Source organism: Eptesicus fuscus, chromosome 9 (genome assembly GCF_027574615.1).
Source record: "Eptesicus fuscus isolate TK198812 chromosome 9, DD_ASM_mEF_20220401, whole genome shotgun sequence".
Lineage (NCBI taxonomy): Eukaryota > Metazoa > Chordata > Mammalia > Chiroptera > Vespertilionidae > Eptesicus > Eptesicus fuscus.
In genome coordinates, this window is record NC_072481.1 from 78,587,544 (window position 1) to 78,604,442 (window position 16,899).

The window sequence follows — 16,899 nt, forward strand, 5'->3', positions numbered from 1 at the left end:
GCTGAAAAGGGGAGTAAAGCTTCGAAGAAGCAAGCAAGCCAGGGAGGCGGGGGGAGGAGAAGGGAGGAGCGAAGTCAGAGCCGTAGGCGAAGGGAAACGAAGGCGGGCTGGAGGAGAAGGCGGGGCCGGCGGCAAGGGCGGAGCAGAGGCGGGGCCGGGGCCGAAGGGAAACGCGGGTGGGCTGGAGAAGGCGGGGCCGGTGACAAGGGCGGGGCGGAGGCGGGGCCGGGGGTGAAGGGAAACGCGGGCGGGCTGGAGGAGAAGGCGGGGCGGGGGACAAGGGCGGGGCGGAGGCGGGGCCGGGGGCGAAGGGAAACGCGGGCGGGCTGGAGGAGAAGGCGGGGCGGGTGACAAGGGCGGGGCGGAGGGGGGGCCGGGGGTGAAGGGAAACGCGGGCGGGCTGGAGGAGAAGGCGGGGCGGGTGACAAGGGCGGGGCAGAGGCGGGGCCGGGGGTGAAGGGAAACGCGGGCGGGCTGGAGGAGAAGGCGGGGCGGGTGACAAGGGCGGAGCGGAGGCGGGGCCGGGGGTGAAGGGAAACGCGGGCGGGCTGGCAGAGAAGGCGGGGCGGGTGACAAGGGCGGGGCGGAGGCGGGGCCGGGGGTGAAGGGAAACGCGGGCGGGCAGGAGGAGAAGGTGAGGCGGGCGGCAAGGGCGGGGCGGGGCGGAGGCGGGCGACAATGGCGGAGCAAAGGGAAATGCGGGCGGGCTGGAGGAGAAGTGAGGAGGCGGGGCCGGGGGCGAAGGGAAACGCGGGCGGGCCGGAGGAGAAGGCGAGGCGGGCGGCAAGGGAGGAACGGAGGCCGGGTAGAGTGCAGCAGGAAATCCCATTGCAGGAATTTTCCTGCAACGGGAAAGCTAGTGTAATTATAATGTTACTAGAGGCCCTGTGCACGAAATTCATGCACTCCAGGGATTGGCCTAAGCCAGCAGTCAGACATCCCTCTCGCAGTCCGGGGCTCTCGCAGTTCAGGACCCTTCGCTCCTTACCGCCCACCTGCAGCGAGGCGGGAGAGGCTCCCACCACTGCCGCTGCACTTGCCAGCCGTGAGCCCGGCTTCTGGCTGAGTGGCGCTGTCCCTGTGGGAGCACACTGACCACCAGGGGGCAGCTCCTGCGTTGAGCATCTGCCCCCTGGTGGTCAGTGTGCGTCACAGCGACTGGTCATTCCGCCATTCGGTAGATCTGCATATTAGGGTTTTATTATATAGGAAAGTTTTTTTAACAGCTGCCCAGGGTTCTTACCATAGACAACTTTCCCACTCTCTTTTGTATGTCATGTAGGCAGTTCCCAGATTTTCCTATGACAAATGACATTTTCATAAGCAGTTTCTACATGTATGTTTTATCTTATGCTTTCCTTGAGGTAAATTCTAGTGTGAGGTTACTAGGCTACCAGAATGAATATTTCTGTGGTGTTTTGTTAGCCCGATGAAAGAGGGCTTGGTACTTACTGTTTTGCTCCAAGTAAGGCCTGTGGTGTGGTATTCCTTGATGTATGCTTGAAGCTCACTCCAGATGTTCAAATATGACTTCACCCAATCCACATGGCGTAAATCGCTTTATTATGAAAGAGAATGGAGTTAGGATTTAAAATCAAATATGACTTCACCCAATCCACATGGCGTAAATCGCTTTATTATGAAAGAGAATGGAGTTAGGATTTAAAATCAGATTTAAAAGAAAAACAGGGAGGCACATGATAATCCAGTAACTAAGGCTGGATGACCTTGGAGCAATTGTCTTTCTAGTTTGGTCACTGTGAACTGACTCCAAAGAGAACCTTGAAAGAAAGGCATCCCAGGTCTCTCCTGAGGGGAGCCAAGTGCCCTGAAGGTGGGGAACAGAGAGGATCACGGAGGCGGACCCACAGAACCAAGGTGACTCAGGTCACGTGTCCTCCTGTCACCTGTAATGGGAAGATGACTGTAGAGAGGTGACCCTTCCTTTCTGTGTTGCTTCTAATGCACAAAGAAAAGCTATGTGTTTTCAGGAAGGACATGGGAAAGAAAAAATGTCCTTTGGTTTGTTTTCTAATGATTTGGCTGAGTTATTCAGTTGAAATATAACCAAATTGGAGGATTTTCGACTGGTAAGGACACTGCTGTTATAAGAAAAATGGCTTCGACCCAGCTAGCATGGCTCAGTGGTTGAGTATGAATCTGTGAACCAGGAGGTCACAGTTTGATTCCTGGTTGGGGTATATGCCCAGGTTGCGGGCTCGGTCCCCAATGGGGGGTGTGCAGGAGGCAGCCAATCAATGATTCTCTCTCATTATTGATGTTTCTGTCTCTCCCTCCCTCTCCCTTCCTCTCTGAAATCAATAAAAATATATATTAAAAAAAATGACATCCTACAAATGGGTATAATTTCATACATCTAAAGGTAACATTCATTTAAATTACCTTAATTTGATACTCACAACCACAATGTAAGCTAGGCAGGGCATTACCAGTACTTTTATCCCAATTTTGCCGAGCCAAGATGTAGTAAATGCTTACTGTTTACAACAGGATTAACATACAGGATTGAGTTGACTTAGAAATATTTAACTTGTAGACAGGCAAAAATAGTTGCATTTTTATTGGATAATTTTCACCCACACATTTTCCCCATTTTGAATGAAGTAGTGGTAAATGAGACTATGATGAGATCTCAGTTAACAAAAACGTAATCATGAACCTGGGCCATTGATCTGAAGACAATCACTGAAGGAGATCTCTATTACTAAAGCTCTTGTCAACAATGACTTTTTTCTGGACATATTTTGTTTTGTTTTCCTGGAAATGCTCCATGAAAAGTACCACCAGCACACTAGAATGCCACTGTATTAAGTCATGCCATTGAAGACAAGTGAAATGGGGAACTGAAGTCATCATTATCTACCCCTCAAAGAGGAAAAATATGAGTGTGGTTTTGTTCTATATTTTTAGATTTACTGACTATATTAATCAAATCTGTGAAAAATATCATTTTCACTTTCTTGCACTTTCATAGTCAAAACTCAAAAGGCTAAGTGTAGTTTCATATGTCTCTCGCATCAGTTTCTTTATTCTATGGGAAGTGTGAGGATCTTAGTATAGTGCCCTGTACATAGGAGGCAGTATATACAACAGCTATTGTTAAAAAACTAAAATCATTTCAATGTAATGTACACACATATTTATATATGACTATTTAATACATATATTGCATATGCACATATATGTATGTACATACAACACACATGTCTATAGATGTTCTAGAAATAGCAGGTTGTATATTTAATATACTTTCTATTTAAAAACTTTAACAAGCAATGAAGTCCAAACATGTATATGCAAATTCATTTTTAACTATTATGATTTTGACTTGAAGAAAGTTCTATCAAAATAATAAAGAATAACAATATGATGTCTTCCAGCCTGAAATCAGCCTCTATGAGACAACACATCGAGCAGGACCCAACGACACATCAGGAGCTGCAAACCCATCCTCAGTTTCATTTACCCTGAAAGAAGCTATGGGGGGAGGGAGGGCATGTGATGGGCATGCGATTTTAATGAGTATGACTCGGAGAGGCCATTCCTCTATCAAGTCAAAATAATTAATTTACTCTATTCATTTACTGAAAAAGAGCCAAACAACCAGGCGAGCCAGGCATAAGGGTTATTTACAGAGATGCAGAGTTCACTACAGCTGGCTTGGGTGCACCCATAAGTGGGTGTTAGGTGAGCGGTGTGCAGTATTCTGCTTCTGTCAGGTTAGCACCTCTGGAAGTCCGACCAGTGACTTGGGACTGGTTTGACTTCTGGAAGTGAAGTGAATGAATCCACACCTCTGGCTGCATTTCCCCAGCTTCTGATACAGTCTTCAGGTGGTCCATTAAGTGTAATTGAGTTGTCCCTGATGCTGCCAGCAGTATATTTTCTACTCAATAGCTGACATTGAGGGGCAAACACTGGGCTCTCTTTGCGTGCATACAAAAAGCAAAAAACCACAGCCCTCCTGGCTATGCTGCCACCTGGAGAGAATCACACCCATGGCCCCAACACACACTCAGATAGGGACTGGGAGGAGGCCAGCAGCTGATGAGAGAAAAACAGGAATGACCTCCCAGGGTGATATGCAAAAGAGCAGAGACCTAGGGGGTGCCCAAGGGGTCCAGTCCTGAAAAAAAGTCTAGGCACAGAAGATCTTTTATGATGTGGAAGTCACTATGGGCATAAGTTCGTGCCAACATAATTTTATGTCCAGCTTTTTTAACATACTTCACTTCTGAATGGTTATTTTTATGTGAGAAGAGCAGGCTGTCTTGCATTGTTGATGCTTCTTCTCATTCATATTGCACAATTCTATAGTCTCTAATACAACATGGCAACATTTGGAGTTGCATCATTGGGCACAGTCACCTCAACCACAGTTCTCTGGGTGTAGGAAGTCTGTTACTGTGTATAATAATTATTTTCTTGAAAGTTCCCGGGGGTGGGGGGGAGGGGGTGTAAAAGGAAACAGGCATGCTTAAATCTCCTAAATCTGCCCTTCTTAAAAGCTACAAGAACTCTTCTGCTAGCACGGGATAAATAAACTATGAAGGCAGCACTGTAGTTTAGGAGACGTTTTCCTGATATTCAGCTCTAGTGTCTGTCCATTTGGTCCCATTTTCAATTTTAACCCTTAACATTGAGGTTAAGTCTAAGATCAATGATTTGGGCTATAGAAAGCAATGATTTTAAAATCTAGAAGCTGGTTCTCTGGGCATACCCCTTGGTTCAGACTCATCGGCACTTCCAGCAGCCCTCTGAGTGGCTGCTGTTCTTACAGATAGGATGTCTCTCTGTCCACCCCGATTGCATTTCATCTTAACGCAATCTCTGGTTTCCCTCAAATTGGCCTGGTTTATTGTCTCATCTCATTTCTGTTCTTCATTTATACTTCATTTCCCGATTCCTCCTTTCTTCTCTCTGCTCACCCACCAACTCTATTTTGATCAGTGTAAAAGTTTTGGGGCCACATAGGGCCGGTCCATCACAAATCATGACAGAGCTCTCGCACTATTAGTGGGAATTTGTATAGATGACATGCATTCAAGTGGGAGAGTCTATTCATTATAAGAAAACCGAGGCAGGCTTTCTGAAACACACCTATTATCTGGACAACTGTTTTCACTTTCCATTTTGCTTTACCTGCAAAGACAGGATTTTTTTTTCATTAACATTTATAGTAAATTAGTTAATAGCCCCTGAAAGGAATCAGTAATGAACTATATTGAGTTTTAGGACAAATGCTTAATAAGCGATTAACTAGAAATTTAATTCCACACGCTGCACGTACCTGTGCTTGTAGTCCTTCAACACCCTGTTAGTGTAAAAGGTGGCGGCATCATTCATCTCCTTGACATAAGGGCCGGGTTTGGGGGACTGAGAGAACAGCACCATCACCCAAGCATAGAAAGAAAGAAAGAAAAAAAAGGGATAAGAAATGAAATGCCTTAAAGAAGAAGAGAAGCAATGGAGATGTTGACTTGAAAGTTGGAGACAAGTTTTGCTCTGTAGAGACTGACGACACACTTCGCACATCAGAGGACACAGAGCACCGACCTTCAAACAGCACGAGAGCGGTGCGTCCCGCCGCACAGCCTCCGCCTTCAGTGCCGCGCACAGAGGCCGGAGGCCGCAGGGAGCCGTGGCTTCTCGGAAACGCTCCACAAACGGGACGAGGTGCGGGGCCCACACTGCACCCGACTCACCACAGCTATCCACCCCAGGGCCGGGATGCTTTCGCTGACGGCGGAGAGGTGGTTAAACATTGCGCTGCCCCGGTTCCTCTCTCGGAACGTTTGGATTTCCTGAATCTTTTCCGATATTGGTTTCAGAAGTGCGGCCACGTCATTCTGTAAGCAAACATGGAGCACCGTTACTTAGGACGGGACAGAAGCAGATGAGCAGGGGTCAGGATGCGCCATTTGTCAGTGGCTTTCAGAAAAGAATGATTTTTTTGTTGTTATGATAATGCTGTATTTTCATTCTCTGAAGTATGAAAATTGCTCATAGTTTTAGCAACATTAATGTTGCCTGAGACATGGAACCCCCCCTCCCCCCCAGCATATGATACAGCCCATTTTAGAGAATTATGCATGGAACAGAGTGAAATTGGGCGTGGATCAGTTACATTTTAAAATGGGATGCATAGATGACATGCTGTAATAACTAACACAGGTCTAAAATCAGGGTGGGTGAGAGGTTAGTAAAAGGATAGCTTCCTATTCCCGTGGGAAAATGATGTGAGGGAGGGTCCTTGCCTTTATTAGAGTTACCCTCATCCATGGGAAAAAGCAGAAACCTTTCATTGAGGCTCTTTTTAAGAAAATGTGATGACATAATATTTAGTTACCTTAAAGTCTGGTTTGCCTTTTTCTAAATGTCCTGGGCCAACTTTGCCTATGACTACGCCTGATTAATTCAACAACTGATTTCACTAGCTATATTAAAAATGACTTTCATAATCATGTGAACTGACTTGTGACGTATCACAGAGATAGGTGCTTGCAACATCTCTCTGTCTATACCCTTAGCATCCTCTACTTTCTCTGGTTTTGAAGAGCAGATATAAGGTTATCTGAATTTTTTTTTGGTGTGTTTGTGCTCCAAAGAAATAGCAAGTCTTGTACTTCAGCTTTGTAAAAGCAGTTGAAGAGGTTTTTGAATCTTGTTTGCAGGAAATAGAATAGAAAAGCTCTTAAAGCTCTTTAATTTCTTTAACCAAGACTTCAAAGGTTCCAGCCTTGGCTACATATCGGAGTCACCTGGGAGCTTTCTGAAGCACAGGACGGGTTCCACCCCCCACCCCCCGAGACTCTGATTTAACTGGTCTGGAGGTGACCTCGGTTGGGGGAGATTGGAAAAGTTCCCCAGGTAAGATTTTTGTTGTTGTTAATCCTAACCCAAGGACATTTTTCCATTGATTTTTAGAGAGAGTGGAAGGAGAGGGAGAGAGAGACAGAGAGAGAGAGAGAGAGAGAGAGAGAGAAACATTGATTGGTTGCCTCCTGCAAGCACCCAGGGATTGCACAGCCTCCGCCTTGATTGCACAGTCTCTGTTCCCTGCAACTGAGGTACATGTCCTTGACTGGAATTGAAGCTGGGACCCTACAGTCATGGGCCAATGCTCTATCCACTGAGCCAAACCGGCTAGAGGCCCAGGTAAGATTTTAATCACTGCTACGGTGGTGGATGAATACCCCCAAATACTAGGGACAGAAAACAATTAGGGAAGTAGTTACGTTCACTGCTGTAGCTTCCAGACCTCACTTTTCCTTCTTGACCCCCCAATATTCGCTCCCATAAAAGAAATGCATGTAAAGGCTTTGGAATTAGAATGACTTTAGTTCAAATCTCAGCTCTGCCACTTAACTAACTTTGCGGCTTTAAGCAAATTACTTAATTTGAACCGTGGTCTCCTCATCTGTAAATCAGATATAATACTTATAGCCTATAAACTATAGGAGATACAGCATATTAAATCTCTGGCACATGGAAGGTACATAGTAAGTGGAAGTTATTATTATTATTACTATTATGCAATTAGCTCAGACTGGAGGTAAAAAGGATGTCCCTTGTAATATGTGATATTAATTTGCTTCAAATAAATGTATATTTGACATTTTTATTTTTCAATTACAGTTGACATTCAATATTATATTATATTCATTTCAGGTGTATGGCACATGGTTATACATTTATATAACTTATAAAGTGATCCCCCAATAAATGTAGTACCCATTTGACACCATACATAGTTATTACAATATTATTGACTATATTCCCTATGCTGAACTTTACCTCCTCGTGACTTTTTTGTAAATGCCAATTTGTACTTCTTAATTCCTTCACCTTTTTCACCCAGTCCTCCAACTTCCCTACTATTTGGTAACCATAGTCTGTTCTCTGTACCTATGAGTCTGATTCTGTTTTGTTTGTTCATTTATTCTGTTCTTTAGATTCCACATATAAGTGAAATCATATGGTATGTCTTTCTCTGTCTGACTTATTTCACTTAGCATAATACCCTCTAGGTTCATCCATGTTGTCACAAATGATAAGATTTCATTCTTTTTCATGGCTAAGTAATATTCCATTGTATATATGTACCACATCTTCTTAAGCAAATCATCTATTGATGGACACCTAGGTTGCTTCTATATCTTGGCTATTGTAAATACTGTTGCAATGAACAGAGGGGTGCATATATCTTTTCAAATTAGTGTTTTGAATTTCTTCAGATAAATACCCAGAAGTGGGATTGCTGGCTCATACTGTAATTCAATTTTTAATTTTTTAAGATGCTTTAGGACTTTAATGTCCTTCACATGTTCAACATAAAATACTAGCCGGCTGGTATGGCTCAGTGGTTGAGCATCTAGTCTTGAACCAAGAGTTTGATTCCCAGTCAGGGCACATGACCGGTTGTGGGCTAGATCCCCAGCAGGGGGCATGCAAGAGGGTGCCAATCAATGATGTTTTTCTCTCATCCATGTCTTTCTCTCCCTTCATCTCAATAAAAGTCAATAAAACATATTTTAGCCTGGCCACCATGGCTCAGTGGTTGAGCATCTACTCATGAACTGTTCAATTTCCTGTCAGGGCACATACCCGGGTTGCGGGCTCAATCCCCAGTGTGGGGCATGCAGGAGGCAGCCGATCAATGATTCTCTCATCATTGATGTTTCTATCTCTCTCTCCCTCTCCCTTCCTCTCTGAAATAAATAAAAATATATTTAAAAAATAATAAATAAAACATATTTTAAAAACACACACAAAACTGACACAGGGAGAAAGAGTCTTCAGCAAGTATCTTCCAGAACTGACAGCATTACATGGAGAGGCCTGATTACCTCCCACAGACCTAGCCCTTCCAGGAATATCATATGGAGCCCAAGAGCTTTATCTGAAGCTAAACAAAACAAATAGCTTTATCGAGAAACATTTTTTTTTTTTCTAAAGCATCACCGCCTTTTGCCAATTTGGAATGGAATTATCATTTTGCTTCTATTCTAGGGCTCCCTTGGACTTACCTAGAATCCTTGAGAACTATCAACTGTTAGAAGAGCTGGAGCTAGAACCCAGGTCTTCTGTGAGGCCCCCAGATGATTCTCTACATTGCATTCTCAGAAAAATACAGTTAGCTTCCTGCACACAGGTTTCTTCTCTGCCAACAGGACTAAGGAAAGTATTGTGAAGAAATTAAGGGCTCAGGTCTGGAATAGAACTACTTGGGTTCAAGTCCTTGCTCCCCAGTACACTAAGCTCTAGAACTTTCCACAAATTACCAAATGTGTCTACGATTCCATGATCACATCTGCAAAATATTGTTGATAATGGTGCCCACTTCCCAGAGCTGCTATGAGGAGTAAATGAGAGAACAGGCCTACACTTGCTACAGCATTAGATACATTGTGGGTGCGCAACAAATGGTAGGTGATCTCCAAAGTGTCTGCCAGTTAGAAAGGCTCTGATTGATGGGATGTATTGACCAGCTCTTTCCTATCATTGATATGTAAACATGAGAGTGACATCCTAATTGAGATATGCAGATGGACAGAGGCATGTGTTTACTTGGGAGAAACAAAAAGAGATAAAGGGAAAGAAAGCAAAGTGTGCTCCGAGTTCTCAGTGGACTTTTTAATTCTCCATGTGGAAGGAGGGGAAAACCAAAAAAAGAGTTGCTGCAGTAGCCAGCCAGGCCTTGTGAAAAACTCATGAACACTTCCCCACCTTCTCACTTTCCCTTCTGGCCATCACCGGGAAAAGGTCTTACAGATTTGGCCAAAGGGCCCTGAGTCAGGTTTGTTTTGGGCTGAACTGTCCTTCCCAAATTCCTATGTCAAAGTTCTAATCCCTGGTACCTTAGAATGGGATTGTGTGTGGAGGTAGGGCCTTAAAGTGGTAATTAAGTTAACACGAGGTCATTAGGGTGGACCCTAAACCACTAGGACTCTCCTTATAGGAAGAGGAGATTAGGATGCAGCCACACTCTGAGGGAAGACACCAGGAGAAGACATGAGCTCTAAGCTAAGGACAGAGGCTCCAGGAGAAGCCAACCCTGTTGACACTTTGACCTCAAACTTCCAGTCTCCACAATTGGGAGAAAACAGTTTCTGTTGTTTAAGACCCACCCCACCCGCCCCGTCTGTGGCACTTTGTCTGGCAGCCTGAGCAAACGAATGTCAGGGTGAACTGCCAGTGCAGGAAAAGCAAACACACACCTCAAAAGTCACCCATAAAACAGACAAAACCCTCTCAACATTCCCTGCCCCAAACACAACTATTTCATGCTTGTTAATGGCTGCAAAGGTCAGGTTTAATGCCTCTCTTGAATGCAACACCTATCCAAGGTGTGTTATCAGTGTTCCCAGAAGGCAGCTGATTTTAATTAATGCAAAATTACTATCAACGTCTTAATTTTCTCCAACAGCTTGCTAAGACATAATATTCTGGATGCAATGACATTTTTGAGAAAGACCAGAATATCTGAATTGTTGATGAAACTTGGCCTATTGCCCCAAAGAGAAGAAGAACCAGAAACTGTGTATTTACAATGTTAGATAGATTTATTAAGGCCATGTTTGTTTATCTCTAACTTCGCAAGAACAAACTCTAAAGTCTGAGGAGACAGAGTATTCTGGAAGATATTTTATATTGGTTATCTGATGAAAGCATTATAGAGATGGAGAAAGTTTCCTTCTGCCTTAGTTTGGCAATTTTGTGAAGAATTGTCTTCATTTAAAAAAAAGAAAAAAGAAAGAAAGAAAGCAATGCAGAGAGAACTAAGTGCCACAGCTATTTGCACAGCCTTAATAAACAGCACTGCTTTTATTTTGTGCCAGTAGATTTCTCCTGCGCTTTAAAGTAGGCTTACATTCTCCAGCGCATCCCTAACGTTCACAGCTGGAATCAGAAACACAGAGAGGACATTAGAGTTGTGATGTGATTTCCATCCAGGCCGATTGTGTGGGATGTCACAGGAAAAGCAAGCGGGGAGGTTGTTATTTAGAGGCACTTGCATCTGTTTAAGTATTAAGTGTGCATTAGGCGCACTCAATCAACACAGGTTGAATTGTACTGATGTCAATTAACACTGCCAGAGGGCTTGCAACTGATAGAAGGAGACACGTTTAAGAGGCACCCTGGGTTTTTTTTCAATGGGAGGCATTGGCGGTGGCTCCTCAGACACGTCTAAAAGCTACCGTGCTTTGAAATGACTTCAGATCTGTCAGTTTTACATACGTCTCACTCAGATTTTTATTATTATTTATCACTTACGTTTCTTTAATTCTGGGAGATGTTTCTCGGAAAGAAAATCGTTTTTCAAGGCTCGCATGAAGATTAGCTGAAAACTCTCCCCCACCCGTCCTTCCCCAGGTTTCCGTGGCTGTAACAGAAGGTGAAAAACGGCCACAGTGAAGGAGACACTGGCCAAACTGTGAGTTTCAGCAAGTGTTTCCAAGGGCTGTTTAGCTTGACGGGGCTGTGCTTGGGAGAGTATTTCAGGACTTTATGACTTTAGTTTCTGCTTTAAAGTTGAAGAATTGAGACCCATTATCAGCTTCATCTCAGTTTAGCTCCAGAAATAATTGTTTTGCAGAAAGAAAATTAAAGAGCTTTATCAGCAGGCTTTGTAGAAACGTTACCCAAAAAGGAAAACTAAATTCCCACTCATGCTGTTCTGCAAGGAATGGAACAAACCCTGGGAGTTTGACCTCAAAGATTTGTCACTAAATTAAGTGAAATAAGTCTGTTTTTTATTTTTATTTTTTCTGGAATCCAGGGTTTTTCTGTGGTTCTACATCAGGTAAAAAAATAAATAAATCTATTGTTACTTCTTTAAAAATAATTTCTTTTTCTGATTATAAAATTAATACCATTTGCTCTTTATGAAACATTGGAAAATACAGGTTGGAAAACATAAATAAACAATAAACATTCTTAATTCCACCACATTGAGAACTACTGCTAAACTATTTTTCTTGTAGATATAATTATTAGCGATATCTTCAAAAATAACATGATTGATTTTAAAACAATGGTTTATTAAGACCATAAAGAATGGCCCTAAGAGTTGAATTCAACCCTTAGTTCAATTAAAACAAACAAGCACAAAAACAAATAACCATCACTATATTCTTGGCAAGTATTATGAGAATGCTATCATTTTAGAAAGGATGTTTTAAATATAAATACCACAAAGGCATTACAACTCAGGCAAATTTAATGGCATTAGAGTAAAAGTTAGACTTTTTCATTTTTGGATCCCACCTACATTTTAAATTCTAAAAAGCTCAGATCCAGCAGTTCTTTTTAGCCAAGCATATGACCAAATATTGATCATTGCTTCTGTGAAAGTTTTAGCAGGTGATTCTGTTTGGGTGCATGTATGTACATGTGTGTGAGTTTTAGCATAGAAAACATATGGAAAGTATACCTCAAAGTGTTAATATACAATTTTATTTAATTTTGTTGGCTTATCCACATACTCTAAATTTTCCAATATAAACATGCATTTCTTTTGTAATTAAGGAAAAACTTTGAAACATATTAACCAGTTTTATACCTTCAATGGTACAACATTTCACATAGGTGTGATTAAGTTTATATATCAAAAAGTACTAAGTATCTTTCTTCCCATGAGTGAAGTAGCTTCAGGAAAACATATTCAGAAATTATCAAAAAAATTATTCAGATGAAGAAGAATAGTTAATATTTTCTTAGGCAAAGGCTATCCAAATTAGAAAGAGTATTTTTTTCTAAAAATACATTATGTGGGTAAATTCTGATAAATAAAGCAATTGTCTTCACCATTTTAAGTGAGGAGCTAATTATTTTTATCAGAGATATTAATTTGAGTTAACTTGCTTTGGTAGATATTTCCCGAGGCTCGTTCCCCTTCATGTTCCTCTTATGTAAATATTTTCCACTGCTCAGGAATACTTTGGAGATTTCAGAATATGCCTCATGGAAATACTTTCAGAAACATTTGTACATTTAAGACAACTTGAAAATTTAAAACATTTGCAAACTGTCACAGAAGTCAATCTAAATAAACAAAACCTACTGAGCACCACAAAAATACACGATACCATGGTAGTTGCCATTATATTGCATCATGACAAATTCCGTGGAAAATATTTTTATATGTTCATAAGGCTTTACATTCCACGTATGTTTTTTACTTTGGGTTGCTAAACTCTCTTAAAAATACACTCTAGATGCCAAAACCTTTTGCTTATATTCCTTAAAAATCACTCTTAAAGAGTAGAAGCAAGGCGATTTGGTTTCCTGGGGGAATGAACTGCTTTGGAGAGTTGCCTTGTCCTGACACCTCAGAGTGAAGCTTACAACATGCATGAACTTTTATTTACATTTTAAATCAAATGTTCAACAACTCATTATACTCATCAGCACATTTTTTAGTAATAACTTGTTTAAAAAGCAAATCATTTCAGACATCCAGAAAAGCTTAGAAAATAATAATGCCATGCACCCATGTATGCAAAACATAATTTAATATCCCACCGGGCCCAGGATCATCACTGTGATATCCCTTTACTGGCATTTGCCACAGAACAGCTGGAAACGCAGAGGTCTGGAGCCTGGGACGTAGAGCTGTTTAGGTAGGACCTGAGGTGGCACTAAAGCTTGGTGCCATGTTGTTCTATTTTTCTCATAAAAGTAGAACAGTGTGCACTTGCAGTTGTCAATTGGGCATTTTTAATGTGAGGTCTTTTCTGCAAAAGCATTCAGCAAACCATAGGCTACAGAGCTTCTCCAAAGTCATTTTCTTACTTTTCAGATAATAACTTACACTGTTGCTATCAATGTATTTTAACTTGTCAGAGTCGTTCAAAGCCTTATTCAGGATTTTGGGGCTGTTGGCACAATGAGCAAGGGACATGTCTTGGTCAGTTCCCACTGTTTTTTTTTTTTTTTTGTCTTTGCTTCTGTTCACAGGTGTGAGCCCTATCTCCCATCATTTCTAGTTTCTGTGTTGCTGTATTTGGGGGAGCAATCCCTTAAAAACTCACAATTTATTCATCAGAACAAGAACAGAGTTCTGCTCATATGATATGTGGGCCATAATTTTCTCTAAGCTCTTGATGTCTTGGAAAGTAGGGTGATATAAAATGTCAAGTTCAATGGAAATCTAAATGACCCACAATAGTTTGTGTCCTTAAAATATCACATATCCTGAATCTTGTTGCAATAGGGGTCGGAAGGCAGTAAAAAACAAACCCCAAAGCCCTTAACGTGAACTGTTCCCTCAGGTTAAGATTTATAGCTTTCATTAAAGCTGTTCTGATAGGTAGATTCTTTCATGGGTAGTGCAAAAAGATAGTAGCCAGTCTGAGAAAACATTGCGTTGATAATGAGTGAACCTGGGATACATACGAAGCTCTAGTGAAACACTCCTGTACAGCTGGGCTGGACAAAATGGGTTGTAGAGAAAGCCAGGGTCATGGCAGGGACATGGGATTAGCTAGATTATTTGAGCTCCAGGAAGGAAGCAGTGGGTCAATTACGGGGAATGACAAATGAAGACATACAAAATCATGGCAGAGAGAAACTGGAGGGGAAAATCAGGCTGAAATAAAAAGCTTAACCTGGTTATCCACAACAATAGACTGGGTGGCCAAGAAGAATCTGATCTTGCACTTTGTTATTCTTTCAGCTGATTTTATTGGCCCAGGCAAAAAGATAGCAACTCTTCCCTTATCTGGGTAGGCACCAGCTGGCTTCTGACAGCGAGGGCGTTTATAATCACCTATAATTTTACTTTATGGGATTCTGAGCATTAAAACTGAAAGGCAGTAGATCTCACTTCGATGCACAGGGACTTCACTAACCAGCAGTCTCCAGGGATATAAATTGGAGAAAACTGCCAAAACCATTCAAACTCACCAGCTTTATAAAATCTAAAACAATAGACTGTAATCAGAAATTAGTTTTTTGAAATGGAAAATAATCTGAGCTGCCATTTGTTGAGCTTTAACTGTATGTCAACCAACCACGTTGACTGGTTTTCACCAGTTGTGTCTGCTTTCTCATGATCTCAGTTTAAACTGCCAAAGCCAACATTTGAAAGACCCCAGCCCACTCAACTGCATTGAGTGGGTTATGTCCCATGGGCCAGGGATGGCCAGATCTTTCCTTGGAGATTCATTTATGCAGAGCATTGCTGAGATGGCATCTATAGCTTGCATTCCAAACTCGGGGGTGAGTCTGAAGACATTCCATTATTGTACCAAGCTCCTGAGACTTCGCCCCATCATCCTTAACCAGAAATCTGCTTTCTCTTTGAAAGTTAGCACCATCTTTATAAGCTTCCACGGTTCGTTTTTCTCAGGGACAGTGCACCCCACAGAGCACCGGCCCCAGCTTGGCGGGCAGCTCAACACAAATGGTGCCTCCTGGTCAGTGGAGGGGAGGGACTTCTGTGGATGGCATCCCCTTCTGGCCAGTGACGATTCACAACAGAAACCTGTTTAACTATGCTTCACCTGATGTTTTTCAAGCTTTTCTTGCCCCTGTAATTTTTTATTTCCCCCATAGTTTCCAAGGAACTGGTGTTCTGTGGAACAGACTCTGGGGAAGGCTGCCAGAGGACCTGCGAGTGACTTTGTGGATTCACAGAGATCTGCTGGGCTCTTATCATATATTCATTTGTTCTTTTCCTCTCCAGTTATTCTTGCTCATTACCATGGATTCACTTTCAGGGGCATTTAATGGAGGAAAAGAAGTCTCTTCTCTCTCACCTCCAACACACACACACACACACACACACACACACACACACACACACACACACACACAGCTTTCAGGAGCTATAATAATCTCTGGGAGGGCTGTTGGCCTAGCCCTCCCCCTCTGCACTGAGATTTTATCTTTTATTGCTGTCTCCCTGTCATTCTTTTTTTGGGCAGCCCTGCCCCCTGCTAATCACCATTGACAGTTACTATCTCTTCCTCTCCTTTCTCCTTATCTCCTTTGTTTTCTCTTTCTTCTCTCACCCAGCTAACCTGGCCTGTGGAAAGGCGGGCCATTTAGAAACAATGCCACTGAGTCACAACATTCTTGTCCTTCTGCAGAGCAAAGGAAAGGCTAATGACATTTGCCTTTAGCCTTCAGGTCTTGAGCTCTTTTCTCTCTGAGCCGCACATGGCATGGGTGCTTTTCTGTTTGTTTCTGAGGAGGGATTTGCCTACCTCCAAGTCCAGAGGAATCCCATAGCTTTTCCTGCTTTAAGGCTTCCTTATGCCATGGATCACACACACTCAAAAGTCAGTCAGTGTTTGCAGGCTGCTGTGCCTGGCTTTTCACACTGACCCCCAAAGTGTGTGTGCAGCCAGCATCAAATGTGAGGCACATCTGGGATTGCTTCCTAGAAGGCGTGTACAGGAAGACCGAACTTTGGCTCAGCTAGAAAGCCCATAGCTCTTGCATATGTAATAAAATGGAGACGACTGCATGCATTCTATCTCTAAAGAGAGTCACCTTATTACCTGTTAGTTAATTTGTTTCTTCAACAAATATATACCGAGTGCTGTTTATGCCAGGGCTGGTCAGAGGAGGAAACAGTACAGATAATTTACAGCAGCAACATGCAGGGACTCTTAGATCCTCGTCCACTTTCATTCGAGTGTGATGGGGAGCGCATTACTCAGGGTTTTCCTGGATTGGGGAGGCGGACAGTGAGTTGGCAGGTTGGAGACCCAGGAGAGCTGATGGTGGAGTTCCAGGCTAAAGGACAACAGGCTTTAGACCCAGGAAGAACTGGTGATTCTGTCTGAGTCTGAAGGCAGGAAAAAGCTGGTGTCCCAGGTGGAAGGCCTGCAGGCATGATGAACCCTCGGGGAGGGTCAGCCTTTT

At 42.7% G+C, this 16,899-nt stretch overlaps 1 protein-coding gene across 2 annotated transcripts in view; it reads right to left on the reverse strand.

The window, feature by feature from the left end:
* The window catches only part of CAP2 (cyclase associated actin cytoskeleton regulatory protein 2), a 143,516-nt gene that overhangs the window by 39,496 nt on the left and 87,121 nt on the right, over nt 1-16,899 (reverse strand). For both annotated transcript variants that reach the window (XM_054720782.1, XM_054720783.1), the window contains 3 exons: nt 5,727-5,870; nt 5,312-5,397; nt 1,453-1,558 (listed from right to left, as the gene is read on the reverse strand). In XM_054720782.1, coding sequence (XP_054576757.1) covers nt 1,453-1,558; nt 5,312-5,397; nt 5,727-5,870 — 336 coding nt within the window. The remainder of the gene's footprint in view (nt 1-1,452; nt 1,559-5,311; nt 5,398-5,726; nt 5,871-16,899) is intronic.